Genomic DNA, 16,717 nt, shown 5'->3' with positions numbered 1-16,717 from the left:
GAGATCTGAGGATTTACTAACTTCTACTACTATGACTACGACCACCACTACTACTACTACCGCCGCCACTGCTACTACTACTACCAGCTCTCCGTGCCATGATGTTGTTGATGGTAATGGCTGAAACAGTTACTTTCTACTCACAGATAGATGTTCAACAAGTGTGGGAGCAATGTTGAGAAAATGTCGTTAGGATTGAAATTGAAAGTGTCTGCTATTCTCACAGAAACGATAGGAGCAGCACATAATGAGAGCCTTGAAAGCTCATGGGATAGAAATTTCCTCTCCGTGTTTGTTAAAAGGAGAGACTGTTTGTTTTTACAGAGATGGAATACACTAAAGAGTGCAAGAAGATTTGCTGATGCTGTCAAGGCAGTGTTAGATGGGTTGAAAAATGTTTGCTCGGGGGATATACAGACTAACTCTTGTAAGCTAATAGTTACAGGTTATCTCGACTTGGAGTTCACCAAACGTATAACTTATACATTTGGTGAGGTTAAACTAAAAACAATACAGAAAGAAAGGGAATTGGAAGTTACAGTATGGTCAGACATGACATTTTCTGAGCAGTGTTGACAGTAAGGGTTGGGTTAGCTAGTGGTGTCCTGATGATAATAGTCATAATAATCAACAGGATGCCATGGGCCATTAAGTCATAATCCCTCTGTATATCATAATTTTAAGACTACACCTAAAAATAATAATAATAAAAAAAAATCCAGCTTCTTGAAAGAGTCCAAAGACACAACATGCTTGATATGATTGCCAAAATGGTGTCCACATGAGGAAAGAATGTGTGCTACAGAGCTTGGAAACTAGGCACCTTAGAGGAGATTTGATTGGGTTGTGTAAGGCTCTGAGAGGAAAGAAAAAAATGAATGGTAAAATTTTCACCGTTATAAATCATTCAAGGACTAGGGGCTATAAATTCAAATTACAGGGAAGAGGTTTAGACTGGATTGCAGGAGGTTTTGTTTGGCCAGTGAAGCATTAATTATGGAATAAGTTGCATCCATAGTGGTTGAGACTGACAGCCTGGGGAAATACAAAGGTTGGCTGGATTTGAATTGATTCCACCCTCACCCATGTGATGGTGGAGTCAAATGGGTAGTTTATTTTATTTAATTTTTTATTTATTTATTATTATTTTTAATTATATCAGAAAAATTGTATTATTTTATATTATAATATATAATAAACTCTATATCATGTTGTGCTTCTAGTTTATAAATATCTTTGTTGCAGGCTATTTATGAAAACATGTTGGTGGAATTGCCCTTTGCTGAATTTTTTTTGGCAAAATTATTGGCTAGACAAACTACAGCTGATGTAGATATTCACCATTTGGCATCTCTAGATCCTGTTATGTACAAGTAAGTAGGCATTAGGTTATGTGTTTTAGAAAACTTTTTGCCCAGCTAGCCAAGTTGTAAAAATATAACGTTGCTATTCTATGATATACTGAGCAGTGTCTACAAAGCTGGCTGCATTGCTGTTCATTTGTGATGGCTTCTGTAGACTCTTTTTGTGGAACTTACCAACTTTTTCATGCAAAATTTTGAAAATCAAGCTTATACCATTTGTTACCAGAATATATATATATATATATATATATATATATATATACACACATACAGTAAAATTTCGTTAATACAAACTCGGTTTATACCAAGTACTCGTTTATATGAAGCACATACCATTCCCCTGTGAAAGGATAGGCTTTTCTATGTAAATATATTCGTTTATTACAAAATTCGGTTAATATGTATTATAAAGTTCTTTTTCACCCCGTGAGAAATAAATATTGTCATTTTGTATGTTTAATACAAATCTTGGCAGAGCAATCTGATTATTGCCCCGGGCCACCTGGCTCCCTACTTCCCGAAGGATGGCACTGACTTGTTAGAAATTAATTTTGTGTAAACAAAAGCAGTTTATGGTAGCTACAACATCAAGTGCACTCTGAAAAACATCTTTCTGAAGGATGAGTTGTTAGATTAACAAAAGAATAAAAAGTTTTTCTAATTTGTTTACATGCACTCCCTCACTCTCCACAGGAATAAGGTCAGTTGCAATTGTTACCCCAGTTCAAAGAGTCTTTTGCTATCGTATACAGCAATCTATTTTTTGTGCCGTTTTATCTGAGCTGACGTCTTTTTCGGAACTTTTGTGTTTAAATTAATTTGAAATTTGTTTATATTAAATCTTATCTAGCAGTGTTATGGTGACAAAACATAGATGGATAGAATTAAGCCTGGAAATTAAGCTAAAAATTATACAAGAGGCCGATAGGATGGAAAGAAGCAAAACGGACATTGTAAAGGTATACAACATCCCTTTACCTACTTTATCTACAATACTGAAAAACCGAAAAAGACTTGAAGTGCGTGACACTGGAGCAGCAATGAAAAACAGGAAACGAATTCAGGATGCAAAACAAGAGCTGGAAACAAAACTTTTCAAGTGGTACCAACAAATGCGTGCATCTAATTTGCCAATATCAGGTCTGATTTTGCAAGAAAGGGCAAATTATCTAGCTCAGCAACATGGGATTACTGACTTCAAATGCAACAGTGGCTGTCTCCAAAGATTTAAAAACAGGAATAACTTGGTTTCGCAAAATGTTTGCAGTGAATCTGGATTAGTCGACAAAGAAAAGGCTACAGACTGGTTGTGTTCTGTACGGTCCATCCTTGAAAAATATGAGGCAAAGGATATTTTTAATCTCAACGAGACAGGTTTATTTTATAATTTGCTGCCAAACAAAACATTTGCTGTTCAAGGAGAATCTTGCTATCAACTTTGTCGTGGTGGAAAATTAAGTAAACAGACTCGCTGTTCTGTTATGCTGCAATTCAGATGGTAGTACAAAACTACACCCACTTGTGATTGGTAAGTTTTCCAAGCCAAGATGTTTTTAAGCAGTTAACCAACTTTCCTGTGATTATGAGGCCAATAGAAGTGCTGGGCTTACGGTCAAAAGTTTTCAGTCTTGGTTATCAAAATTGGACAGAAGAATGGCTTCAGAAAAAAAGGAACATTTTGATGATTCTAGACCATTGTACAGCACATTCTGCCGAAACACTTAAGTTGACAAATATACGGCTGTTCTTCCCCCCCCCCCCCCAATACCACCAGTTTAATGCAACCACTGGAACAAGGCATTAGTTATAACCTCAAGAGAGCATATAGAGCCCGCTTGATAAGGTACTTGATCTGCAACAAAGAGGGAGGGAACAATTTGCAGCCAAACTGGAATGTCTTGGATTCTATCCATAATCTTGTTATTGCTTGGGAAAGTATTACATAAAGTATTATAATCAACTGCTTCAGAATGAGTGGCTTTGGAGAGAACATCATCGAAAAATGTGGTCCAGCAGACAAATGTGATAGCAACATTGAGGAATGGAGGAATTTGAAAGAACATATGAATTTTGTTGGCAAATTTGAAGAGTTTGTGAAGGTGGATGATGAAGTTGCTACCACTGCAACGCCAACACCAGAAGAGCTGCTGAGTACCAAACAAAATGATGCTGTTTTTGTTACCATCAAAAGTGAAGACATGCACGCACACTGCCATCTAAAAAAGATGCCCAAAATGCATTGAACATAATAGAGAATGTGTTGGCCTACAGTAACTTTGATAAAGAAACAACTATTGCATTTGATAACGTCTGTGCTGTAGTTAAAAATGCATATAGGACAAAAACTGTGCAAACAACGTTGGATTCTTTCTTTAAATTTGATTAATTTATTAAAAAGTTAATGGTTTGTATGTCTCCTTTTATAATTATTGTAATTATTTTTACTGTAATACTAAAATATTGTATATATCAAAATATATACTGTACAATATTTTCATTTCCATTAATATTGCTTTTCTCTTAGTTTATCATACAAATAAAATAAAATCTTTAAAAAAAATTTTATTCCTATTACTGTATTGTTAGACAAGGCTTTTGTTTTTATTTTATTTTATTAATTTATTTTTGATATTATTATTATTATTAAATATACAGTATGTAAAGTGTCTAGATCAGCAGAATTATAACACGAAAAGAGTTTATACATTTAAATTATCAATTTACTTATGTGTTTATTAAAATATATTACACAATGTATTCACTTTTTAATAAAGATATCAGTGTTTGTTTGTTTTATTTTTTAGTCTCTTCTGTAAAGTATGTCCACAGAGTTGATATAAAAGCAGGATCTGGTGAGCTGGTATGTCATTTTCTGTAGTCCAGTGATGGCAAACCAGCAGAACATGTGTGGCAAGGGGCATACATAGGAAAATGTATCAACACACGGACATTCATAAATAGCGTATATTATTAAAATAAAGTATTTTTTATTTGAATAAATTTGTTTTATGATCTATTGGCCACATCTAGTAGTGAAAACTGTAACTGTTGTAAGCAACTTTCAAATATTGTTATTATTTGATAACATCAGTGCAAACTTCATTATTTTTTGAATACCTGTGCACCATTTTTTTTTTTTTTTTTTTTTTTTTTAATGGAACCAAAAATTTTGGTGCAGCTTGTTCACAAATTTTGTCTAAAGCTTCAGATAGCCAGATGAGCAAATAAAAATGCTGTTTTTATTAGCATGTTTGACTGTAGTATAAAAGAAGTATTTTCTTTTTTACTAATATTTCCGCCCCCCCCCCCTTTTTTTTTTTTAAACCAGTATCTTAGTGACCAGTCCATGCCTGTTTTTTGTATTTCTAAGTCAGAAGTTGTTGTTTCTGGCTTGAAGACTGAGTCTATAATGTTTATAAAGAAGCAGCTATTGGATAAAATTTTATTGGTTTTATCATTCGACTGCTAACAAAAGGAACCGGAGAACAAGTGAATATAAAACAAGTCATAGAAAGACATTTTTTGGCATTTGTGTTGTTGTTAAGCTCTCATTTCAGATACAACACTTATAAGATAGAGTAGTAAATGAATAAATGTTTCCTTGCAGGACAAATTTTAAAATTTTTTAAAAAGAAAGTTGGTTTTGAAAGAATGGTGTCATTGTTACATAATACTAACACAAGTTCTTTGTCTTTGGTAAATGATATGACATAGACTTTTCAGCTTGAATGGAGTAACTGAATCACAGTTTTACTGTCAAAAATATCAATACTATTTTCTTTCATCTGTTTGGCATTATTTCTATTTGGGGCTTCCATATGAAATGTTCTGTTTTTAGTTCTTTCTTTCCTGCTAATATTTCTATTGAAGCACCAAATAATATATATATTTGAAAAATAAGGTAATAGCACCAAAACATTGTGCTGTTATTTTATAAAGCTACTTCTACAGAAAAACAGTACTATCCCTGATTGTGGCTCAAGAATTCCATTTCAGATTAAGATAAAAGAAATTTCTTTAATATATGAGAAATAATCCTCTTTTTAATAATTCATTTAAATAAAAATGAAACAATGTTTCTTTCTCCTTAGAAACCTTTTATACTTAAAAACATACCAAGGTGATGTGGGTGATCTTGGCCTAGACTTCACAGTCATGTGCAGTGAACTTGGAGAAAACCAGGTAATTTACATTTATATAAATATATTTTGATCTGGACATTATACAGACATAGTGACCCATAAGTCTGGAATCATAGGGAATGATAAAAATGACAATGCAAACACTTTTATTCACAGAATATGCTTAGCGTGTCCACCATTGTTCTTGATACACAAATCCAGACATGATACCCAGCCAGCAAGCACATGGTGAATGAGGTCAGGAGTAGTGATGTTGCATGCATCAATAATGTGCTGCTGCATAAACGCTCAACACGCTGAATTTTCTCTGCATAGACCAGCACCTTCAAGTGATCCCAGAGGAAAAAATCTAGCTGTGTGAGATCCAGGCTTCTCGGTGGCAATTCCACAGGCCTTCGATGTCCTATCCAATTACTAGGAAACTGTTGGCATAGAAACTCTCTTACATAGATGCTATAATAATAATTGTAATCATGGCATGTGATGCAAGAAAGCAAGCATTATGAGCTTATATAGTATCAGCCAAAAAAAAAAAAAAAATTCACACAACCATTCCCTCTAAATGTTTGTCCAGTTCCTCAAATTTATTTAACCTATCAACTTCCACAATGACAGATGGAAGTTTGTTCCAGCAATTAACCACCCGCTGGCTAAAGGCAAATTTCTGCACATCTATTCTACAACTGTTTTTCCTCAGTTTGAATTTATGCCCCCTTAGGTTCGTAATCTGAGCAAGTGGAAGAATCCTATCAGAATTCAGTGTGCTCAACCCATGCAAGGCCTTATACACCTCAATCAGATCACCTCGCAGGTGCCTAATCTCCAGCCGCTGCAGTTTTCAGAACTTAAGCCTCTCTTGTTAAGAGAATCCCTTCATTCCCCTCACCAGTCTTGTTGCCCTTCTCTGTATGTACTCAAGCAAATCTACATCCTTCCTAAAATGAGGCCTCAGACCTGTATGCAGCACTCAAGGTGTGGCTTGACCATTGCCTTATACAGAGGGACAATCACCTCCTTTTCCCTGTTAGCAAAATTCCTGTATATCATTGACAAAACCCCATGACCTGCTCTTGCAGCCTGTCTGTATTGTTCAGAAAACTTCATATCTGATTGCACAATTACTCCCAGGTCTTTTTCATTTTCTACCATCCTAAGTGTAGTACCACACAATTGGTACGTTCCTCTGGGGTTGCTTCTACCCATGTGCAGGAGCATATTAAATGGGCATCTTCAGTGATAATTCCTTGAAAAAAGAAGGGGCCATACCATTACACGACATGAGTAGCACCATGTTCTCTCAAAGGAGTAAACCAGTGAGGATCGTTTCGAGACCACTTGCAAGTGTTCTGTCAACTTAACTCACTGTTTCCATAAAAACAATTCTTTTTGGTGATGATCTCATCACTAAAAAGAATTGTGGACAGGAAATTTGCATTTTTAACATATCGTTCTTTTTGGATCATTTTTGCTTAATTTCTGCAAGATCTGAAGTTTGTATGGATGCCATTTATGAGCCTTAAGGATGCAGTGAATGCTGCTTTTCAACACTTTTGTTTGAGAGGGCAGCAGTCTTCAAAGAGACTGTCTGGAACTTTTGCATAAATGAGCGAGGATGGCAGTGGCTTTGTCACCGCTGGTGGCCCTTCTCAAGGATCCTGTTTTCCTAAATTTTGCAATAAGTTTGCTAAAACAGTTCTGTGTTATTGGCTTGCAGTCTGGATGCAATGCGTTAAATTCTATGACAGCCTCTCTCTCTTGGCTCTAGTTTCCTTCAAGAAAAATTATCTGGACTCGTTCTTCCTTACTCAAAGTGGATGACTTGCATCAATCAGTGCAATACTACCACTTCAGCATTAGTAGAGGCATATGATGCAAGAAAACAAGCTTATACAGCTTGTTTTCTTGCATCATATATCTGCCTTGAATTTATTTAAGCTGTCAACTTCCACGACAAATGAAAGTTTGTTCCAGCAATCAATCACCTTCTGGCACATTGCTTATTGGAAGCTTGAAGTGGTGGAACCCATGTTTAGTCTCCAGAGCAAAGCTCCAGAAACCTCCCCTCCACCACCCATCTCTTCCATTCAGTATGATCGATGTATTTTGAGATTATGATGGACATCCTGGAGAGATCCAATCTTCCTTACATTTCCAGGGTAGAGCTCTAAAACGGTGTTTGCAGGCTAGCTGCCTAGATAATCAATCAGGCCAAACCTATTGGTAACTCTCTAGGCTTCCAAAACAGCTAGTGTATAATCTTGCTGCTTCTGCTCTGCCAGATAGTGACTGGAAGGAGCCCAAGTAGTGTGTATATGGGGACCATTGTCGAGGTCGCATTATGTCAAGAAGCTGGGTACATTCTTGCCATGTGTACAGCATGTTCTCCCCACCTTAATGAATACATCATGAATTGTCAATCTAATAGACTTATCTGTGAAATGAACTAAACCTCCCAAACAATTATTTGTTCATTTCGCAAATATATGTGGTCTCAATTCCAATCTCAGTGATGTTCATTTCCACTTAGTCTGCCAAATCCCATGTACTTTTTCTGACAGAATCCCAGTTATCAGTCGATCCAACCAGTGCTCATTTCGGTTGTCCAGATTATTTGCTGTATAATTCCTTTCGCTTCACAGATGGTACTTGTGCATATATGTCCACTCATATTCCCTGTCAGAGACAGTAATTTGGAATCTCCTCTTTTTGATCTTCTCTGACTTAAAATTGCTTTACCACATTCTGTCAGATTCATCTGTTGCACCTGTTTTTCTCCCAGCTCCATTAATCACCAGGAACTCTTTGACTTCCTCTCTTTTGAAATTTGACTTTCTTACTCAAAGCACTTGACACTTGGCACTTACTCAAAGACATCTTCGAGCTGCAAAGATGAAAATATATGAATTGGTTATTTTTCCTTGTGATTTTAGACTTATGGGACACCTTCTAGATTTATATAGAGAAAAAATTAATCTCATCATGACTTTCATTAATATTCATATCTTATTCATCATCATCATCAGCCATTTTCAATCCACTGCAGGATGAAGGCCTCTCCAGCAACTTTCCAGTTCCTTCTGTTTTGAGCACTGGCCATCCATTTACTACCCAAAAACTCACGAATTTCATCTATCCATCTCCGACTTGGTCTTTCAGGTTTTCTTCTAGCTCCCCTTGGATACCACTCTGTTATTTTCTTAGTCCATCTGTCATCATGTCTTCGAGCTATGTGTCCTGCCCAAGACCATTTTAGTTCTTTAGTTTTGATAAGAATGTCCTTTACTTGAGTTTGCTGCCTAATCCATGTGTTTCTCTTCTTATCTAACAGTCTGATTCCCAATATAATTCGTTCCATTCTTCGCTGTGTAGTTCTCAGCTTCTCTTCCATTCTTTTGGTGAGTGCCCAAGTTTCACTTCCATAAGTCATGGTGGTGAGTATACATTGATTCATTATTTTACGTTTCGGACAAACTGGGATATTGCTCTTCAGTATGTGACTATATTTCCTGAATGCTATCCATCCAAAATTTATTCTTCTCTTGACTTCCAGCCATTTATCATTATTACAGCTAATAACTTGTCCCAGATAAGTATATGACTCCACCTTTTCAATTAATGCTCCTTCAATCATTATTTCCCTTTCTGTGGCATACTTGTTCATCATTACTTTTGTTTTAGCCATATTCATCTTTAGTCCAAAATCCTTACTAACTCTGCATAACTGATTAAGCTTTTCCTCTAATTCTTTGGGATCGTGACTTATTACCACAATGTCATCTGCAAATCGTAAATGGTTTAGGTACTCTCCGTTCACATTGACTCCTTTCTGCGACCAGTCTAATCTTCTGAAAGCTTCCTCAAGGGCAGCAGTAAACAGCTTCGGAGATATTGTGTCTCCTTGTCGAGCTCCTTTCTCAATTTTAAATTTGCTACTGTCTTTGTCTAGTCTAATAAAGGAGATAGCACTCTCATATATTTTCTTCAAAATCATAATGTATGGGGTATCTATGCCTTGTCTTTCCAGTGCCCGAAACATTGCCTTATGCTGTATGGAGTCAAATGCCTTTTCATAATCCACAAATGCCAGGCATAATGGCGTTTTATATTCATTTGCTTTCTCCATTAGCTGTGATATTACATGAAGGTGATCCATAATTGAGAATCCTGTCCTAAAGCCAGCTTGCTCTTTCGGTTGATTCTCATCAAGTATTCTTTCTAATCTGTTAGTAATGACCCTTGTGAACAACTTGTAGATGTGGGATAACAAGCTAATTGGTCTATAATTTCCAATTTCTGATTTATCTCCTTTCTTATGCAGCAAAACTATGATTGCATTATTCCACTGCTTAGGCGTCACACCTTTTCTAATGCACTTTGTGAAGAGCCTTGCCAGTTTTTGTGTTATGTCTCTTCCTCCCAATTTTAACAACTCTACAGTAACTTCATCTTCCCCCGGGGCTTTCCGATTCTTCATTTTCTTCAGTGCATGTTCTACCTCATCAGGAAGAATATTGGGTATGTCGTATGTGTTGCTACTTTCCAATCCATCTTCCCCACTGCTGGTATCATTCCCTCGCTCCTTGTATAATTCTCTATAGTAGTCTTCTGCTATTTGAATTATGCTTTCTCTGCTGTTTATAAGTACACCATTGCTATTCTTCAGTTTCAGTATCGTTTGTCTTTCTGTATTACTGCTCATGGCTGCTGATTTAAATCCTTTGTTTTCCCTTAATGCTTGTTCTACTTTTCTTGTGTTAAATCTTCTTATGTCCTCTCTGAGTCTCTTTCTAATGGCTTTGCATAACTCAGTATACTCAATTTTCTCCCTGTCAGTGTTTTTCTTGCTCTTCATTTGTCGTCTTTGGTTCATCATGACAAGTGTTTCTTGACTAATTTTTTCTTCTTTGGATTTCTGTTTCCCTATAGGTTTCTTGGGCTTTATGACTTTCAGAAAGTTGTAATATTCCTCGTCGATATCTTGGTCCTGAGCAGTCTGCAGAAGCTCAAACTTGTTTTTAAGTTCCAGTACATACTGCTTTTTCTCCTCCTCTGTTATCTCAAAGACCTTTGTATTATTTACTCGAGTCAGTTTTTTCCTTTCCTTTCCTACATCTATCAAGTGTACATCTTACCATTCTGTGATCACTTCCAACATTTACCTTATTCAGGACGGTAACATCATTCACAATATATCTTCTGTTAGTGAGTATGAAGTCGATTTCATTAGTTGTTAATCCATTTGGACTTTTCCATGTCCACTTTCTGTTCAACCTTTTCTTGAAAAAAGTGTTCATTACTGACAGTCCTTGAGATTCTGCAAATTCCACAAGTCTTTCACCTCTTATTTCTTTCACCAATTCCAAAATTTCCTATAGTTCCTCTTTCTGCGCTGTTTTGCCTTTTTCCAACCTTAGCATTGAAGTCCCCCATAATTAATAGTGTAGTGGGTTTTCTGCTCATCTAGAAGACTCTCAATTTCAGTGTACATTTCTTCAACCTCTTCATCATCATGGCTCGATGTTGGTGCATAAATCATTATAATCTTTAGCTTGTACCTCTTAGAAATCTTGAGTATTAGCCTTGACACCCTTGGTGATGTACTTTTGAATTCCAAAATGTTGTTTTTAAAATCTTTATGGACCAGAAACCCAACTCCACCTTCACTCCTTTCACTGTTTCCATTGGTGTACAGCAGATTTCCACTTGATAAACTTATAAGTGATTTATTTCTTCTTCTTGTTTCAGCCAAACCGATGATATTCCAATTCACATTTTCTAATTCCTTTTCCAGCTCTAATATCCTGTCTTCACCGATGAGTGATCATACGTTATAACAGGCCAAGTTCAGTTTCCATGCATGGCAGCCTGGTTGTACCCAGAGATTCTTAGCACCCTCTGCTTCCACTCTGATCCTCTCGCTGCCGTAAGAGGGAGAGTGAAAGCTGCCTGGGACTGAGGGCCATTTGTATTGTTGTGCTCTCATGCTGGAGGGTTTGGTCTTTTCCTCTTCAGGCTGACCAGGCGTCTTGAAGAGAACCACTCTACATGTTCGTTTCCACCTAAGTGACATAACAGTACTTACCAACGAGAAGGTGTGCATGAGTGGATTTTAGGGAGGCAGGCCAACCGGACTTCTCCTAAATCTTCTGTAATAGAGAGATATTGGATCCATCAGTGTTTTAGGCTGAGTGTCTGATAACACACAGGATACCTGTTCCCCTCTAAGCCCCTCATATCTTATTATTAACATATAATTATTACTATGGTATATTTGAGCTAGAGAAGAAACTGCACTGCATTTTCTACTACACTGGATATAAATATATTAAATGTATTAAATTAAATATATCTCTCTATACATTAATAAAGTTTTCCTCCTAGTGATATTTATTCGAGTCATTGGGAGAAGGGGCGGGGCAATTATGTCACTACAAATGCTCAGTTAAATAATTACATAGATAATTTCCTGATTAGATATCAATGAATGTGTTTCGACAGATGTCTTTTATGTAGAAAATATTTGACTTACTCTGTCATACCTCTACATTTTACGTAGAAAAGCATGCGCAGGGGTTGGTGAGCAAAGTGAGCAGGTCAAAGCCCCCCTAGTATATATTAATATACAGGTAACCCTTATATAACACAGTTATTAGGTTCCTGTAAAATGTCGTGTTATGCAGGACTAAGAATAAGTACAAAAAGGGGGTTACATTCCAAAAGCTAACAAACACAGTGACACTATAAAGTATGTATACGAAGGATGACATATTATGTGGGAGGTTAGTGAAATGTTAACAAAAATACACCATTCTAGATTTTGTGTATCTTCTGCTCTCTTTAAAAAATCAGTAATCTGGGTTTGTTTGCTTTTACTTGATAAATCTTTGTGAATTTCATCGTATGGAACTAAACATATTTGAAGCTCCCTTTTGAACTTTGGGCTCCTTTGATTTAAGAATCTGCATTCAAAAAATAAAATTCTAATTGCTTGGCTAACTTTGCCTTCCCCTATGCTTTTTAGTGTAAAATTTGGAAGTTTAGAATTTTCATCTGTGATATCATCATCTGAATTGATTTGATTTTACCTCCGATGCCATTTGCACCAGGCTTCCTTTTCTACTGGTAATTCTTGAATATCTTCAGTAGTCATGTCTTTTTTTATTTTTTATGATCAGCAACTAAGGCCATCTTAATCTGTGTATATTGTCTATAAATTGAGTGTGTCCTGAGATTGATTTTCTGTTTTGCTGGATGACGAAAAACCTGAGTTTCCTGGAGGAAAAAACCATGCTACCCTCGCCCAAGCCCAACTAACTCAGCCATGTTGTGAAAAAGACCCATAAAAATTCCTCCCTTCATCGATTAGGGATTTAAACTCGGGTCTTTTCCACCCGGTGTGGGAAGGAGGGCAATTCTATGAACTGTGCTACCTACGGGGGCTTCAGTAGTCATATCATCAAAACCTTCCCCTCCTACTGACATAGCAAGTTCTGCTATCGCACCGATTCCATTTTCTGCCCGTTTGATCATATTTCCTGAATGAACTGACTCTGGCCAAACATTTTTCCACACACATTTAACGTTGACTGTTTTACTTCTTTCAGCAATAAAGCTATGATTCTGATACAGTCCACATTACTTCAATAGATTCAGAATCAATTTTTTCCAAAATTCATTGTAATGATATGAGTTTTAAAGGTGGATATAATGCCATGCCTTGGTCTAATGGCTGAATGAAAGAAGTTGTATTAACCCTCTACAACTGTGGTGGTAGGAACATAACTTCAACGTTTGGATGACTTAAATCTTTTGGATGGCCTAGTGTGCTATCCAATAGTAATAAAACTTTGAAATATAGATTTTTCAACAAGTACAAGTTCAATAGCACAGAACGTAACACGGAAATTTCCCAACAAAATAAAATACACTGATTTCTCAATTTTTTTTTTTGACTAGCGAGTCAACAGCGGGATTCAAAAAGAGTGGAAACATTTAAAAATTACATCCAACATAATAGCAGTTTTTTCCCCGCACAAAAGCTCAAAAATACCCTGTTATGTGAGATTTACTGAAATTCTCTAACCGTGTTAGAGCAAAACTGTGTTATATATTGTGCGAGTATTAACGCAATTTATAAATTGTGTAAGAGCGAAACCATGTTGTAGAAGTACCATGTTATACGGGGGTTGCCTATATATTAATAATTATAATGTAATAAAAATAAATAAATTTTACATTTATTAACAAATTTGTAACTTAGGTTCAGCTGCCAAATTATACACTTACCATTAATAACACTGTAAAATATGTGTACAAAGGGTGACATATTATGTGGGAGGTTAGTGAAAAGAATTGCTTTTGTTTACAAATGTAGGTGTTTAACACCACATGCTACATTTGAAAGAATATTTCAGGTTTTAATGCGCTGTAGTGTTAAATATATAAACTCCCATTATGGTGCTTTTGAAGGAACTGGCCGTAAAGAGAATTATAATAGCTAAACCCCCCCCCCCCCACACACACACACTTCATAATATTAATCATGGGACCAGAAGAAAACAGCACTAAAAACAGATGGTGCTTCATGTAGAAGTATTATAATCGGAATTTACTGTACATCAGTAAACAAATAAGGTATGATAAATCATTTATTGGATCTTGGGGAGTTTTTTTTTGTGGCCTAGCTTCATGCCTATTTTCGTGTGATTTCATGTTTCTCATATAAAATAGAAGAAGTGGAGACATAAGTTAGGGCTTGTTTTAAGCGTATGTAATGAGAGTAGATAAAGTGCATATATGTTCTTGTATACTTTGTGAGCTTGTAAAAGATTTAAGAACAAAAACCATGTGTAATATTTATAGCAGTTGTCTCAATTGCCCAGAAGTGTCTGCAGTAGTTTTAAAAATTCTGATTGAGAACTTTGATTTATTCATTTCATCCTGCTGTAGTTGATCAGTTGAGATCAGAATTTAAAGACCTATGACCAACTTTTGGTGGAAGCAGAATCAAGGAGTTTAACTTGGCAAATTGTCCAAAAAATTGCATGCGTGCGTGTGTGTGTGTGTATGTGTGTTATAAATGTTTTTACTGGCATTATTCCAAATATTTTGTAATGAAAAACCATCATGGGAAAAGCGTTACAGAAGTGCCGTCATCTTCAGCTTCTGCCAGAAGCAAATTATTGTAACTTGTGTTGTTGGAATCATACTTGTATGATGGCAACAATAATTTATCTTCTAGTGGACCAAATTTAATGAAATTTTGCACTGAGCTACATTTTAGCTCTATTAGAGGAAAAACTTTCAAACCTCTGAAAATTGTAGTAGTATTTCCAGGATAGTGAAAAATATGAACATGTGATGAAGGAAATTTTCTCACGTAATAAACAGGATAATGTGGACATATAGCATATCATTGGAAAGCTAAGGTATTCTGCACATTTATGAAAACATTCTTCAACTTGGACATTTATCAAAAGATCTGATGACCTTCTTCAATGTCATCAGATCTTTTGATATATACTACACGTAATGGAACAACTATAGATGATGTATTTAATTATGAACTAAAATCTCTTCAATGTAAAAATTATATATTCTACTTTAATTGTCATAGACCAATACTTTCAGTAACTGATATGTAATTATTATTAATAAAATTAAATCTTTTTTAACACCTGCCAATGACTCTTAAATTTAACACACTTTAAATATGCTAGCGGCAGGACACATTATGTACCTGGTACAGAATTTTTTCTCTCTCTCTCTCTCTCTCTCTCTCTCTTTTTTTTTTTTTCACATTAAGTGACACAGCCATTGAATCTCATAAAATTTATGTTTGTTTGTTTGTGTGTTTTAGTCAATTATTTTACTGTAGTGAACTTCGGCTGTTTATTTGTGTTAGTGTTCTTTCACCCTTCTTTGAATGCAAAGACAGATTACGAGAAATCTTGGCGCCTCCATAGCCAGGTGGGAAGGAGCAGCAGTGCGTAGCACACGCTTCTTGATTAGACCGGGGTTCGAGCCCGTCGCCACCAAATACGGAGGATGCGGAAAGGTCAGGGAATGACCACCGCATATCCCGGAGCGATATGGCCTTAGTTGCTAATGCTCCTAAAAACCAAATAACAAACAAACGAGAAATCTTTGGCAAAGGATGCAAAGAAAAACAGCAAAGAGTTCTTTACTTATGTAAACTCTAGAAGGAAGGGGATGAATCAGATTGGTCCACTTGATATCGATGGTTCAACTGTTGATGATCCTGCTCAGATAGCTAACAAACTAAATGAATATTTTGCATCTGCATTCACACATGAGGAGTTATTCAGGGAGGAGAATGCCAGATGTATATTAAACTCCGGCAGTAAGCTTGATAATCTTGTAATAACTGAAAGTAACGTGGAGGAGAAATTGTTGAAGATAAACATAAGAAAGGCACCTGGAGTGGATGGAATCTATTCAGTTATATTAAAGGAGGCAGCAAAGGAAGTAAGCAGACCCTTAGCCATAATTATGAGAGCTTCCTTGGACTCAGGGGAGGTACACATTTGCACATCTCCATGGACTGGAGATGTGCAAATGTGACCCCAATCCACAAAGGAGGATTAAAGGGAGACACAGGTAATTACAGACCTGTTAGTTTAACTTCTGTTCCAGGGAAATTAATGGAGGCACTGGTTAAAGAAGCATTGCAGGATCATCTAGACAAGACTTCAGTTATAGCTCGGACACAGCATGGGTTTATTAAGGGGAAGTCTTGTCTGCAAAGAATAATTTTGATATCATATATTTGGATCTTAGAAAGGCTTTTGATACTGTTGCACATGGAAGACTGCTGCACAAATTGGAGCAGTGTGGCATTGGAGGCAAATTGCTGCTATGGGTAAAGGGATGGTTGAGTGGGAGAAGACAGAGAGTGGTAATCAATGGACACTGCTTTTTGTGGACTAATGTTATTAGTGGAGTCTGCCAGGGTTCAGTGTTGGGTCCATTGTTGTTTTCTGTATTCATCAATGATGTTGATGATGGTATATCAGGCTTAATGTCCAAGTTTGCAGATGATACGAAGGTTGGCAGGGTTGTTAATGACACTAATAATAGTACCTTGCTGCAACAGGATCTAGAAAAGTTGAGCAGATGGGCTGAGAGGTGGCAACTGAAGTTTAACATTGACAAATGTAAAGTACTGCATATGGGAAGCAGTAACCCCAA

At 36.3% G+C, this 16,717-nt stretch overlaps 1 protein-coding gene across 2 annotated transcripts in view; it reads left to right on the top strand.

Moving 5' to 3' along the window:
* Positions 1–16,717, top strand: part of LOC150086301 (ubiquitin-protein ligase E3C) — a 298,426-nt gene that overhangs the window by 246,049 nt on the left and 35,660 nt on the right. For both annotated transcript variants that reach the window (XM_090374458.1, XM_090374459.1), the window contains exons 20-21: positions 1,246–1,373; positions 5,456–5,546. In XM_090374458.1, coding sequence (XP_090230584.1) covers positions 1,246–1,373; positions 5,456–5,546 — 219 coding nt within the window. The remainder of the gene's footprint in view (positions 1–1,245; positions 1,374–5,455; positions 5,547–16,717) is intronic.

This window comes from Mastigoproctus giganteus, chromosome 5 (assembly GCF_048544385.1).
Source record: "Mastigoproctus giganteus isolate SK-2022 chromosome 5, ASM4854438v1, whole genome shotgun sequence".
Taxonomy (NCBI): Eukaryota; Metazoa; Arthropoda; class Arachnida; order Uropygi; family Thelyphonidae; genus Mastigoproctus; species Mastigoproctus giganteus.
Note: the sequence above shows the minus strand (reverse complement) of the source record. Positions and strands in the feature narration are given on the sequence as shown.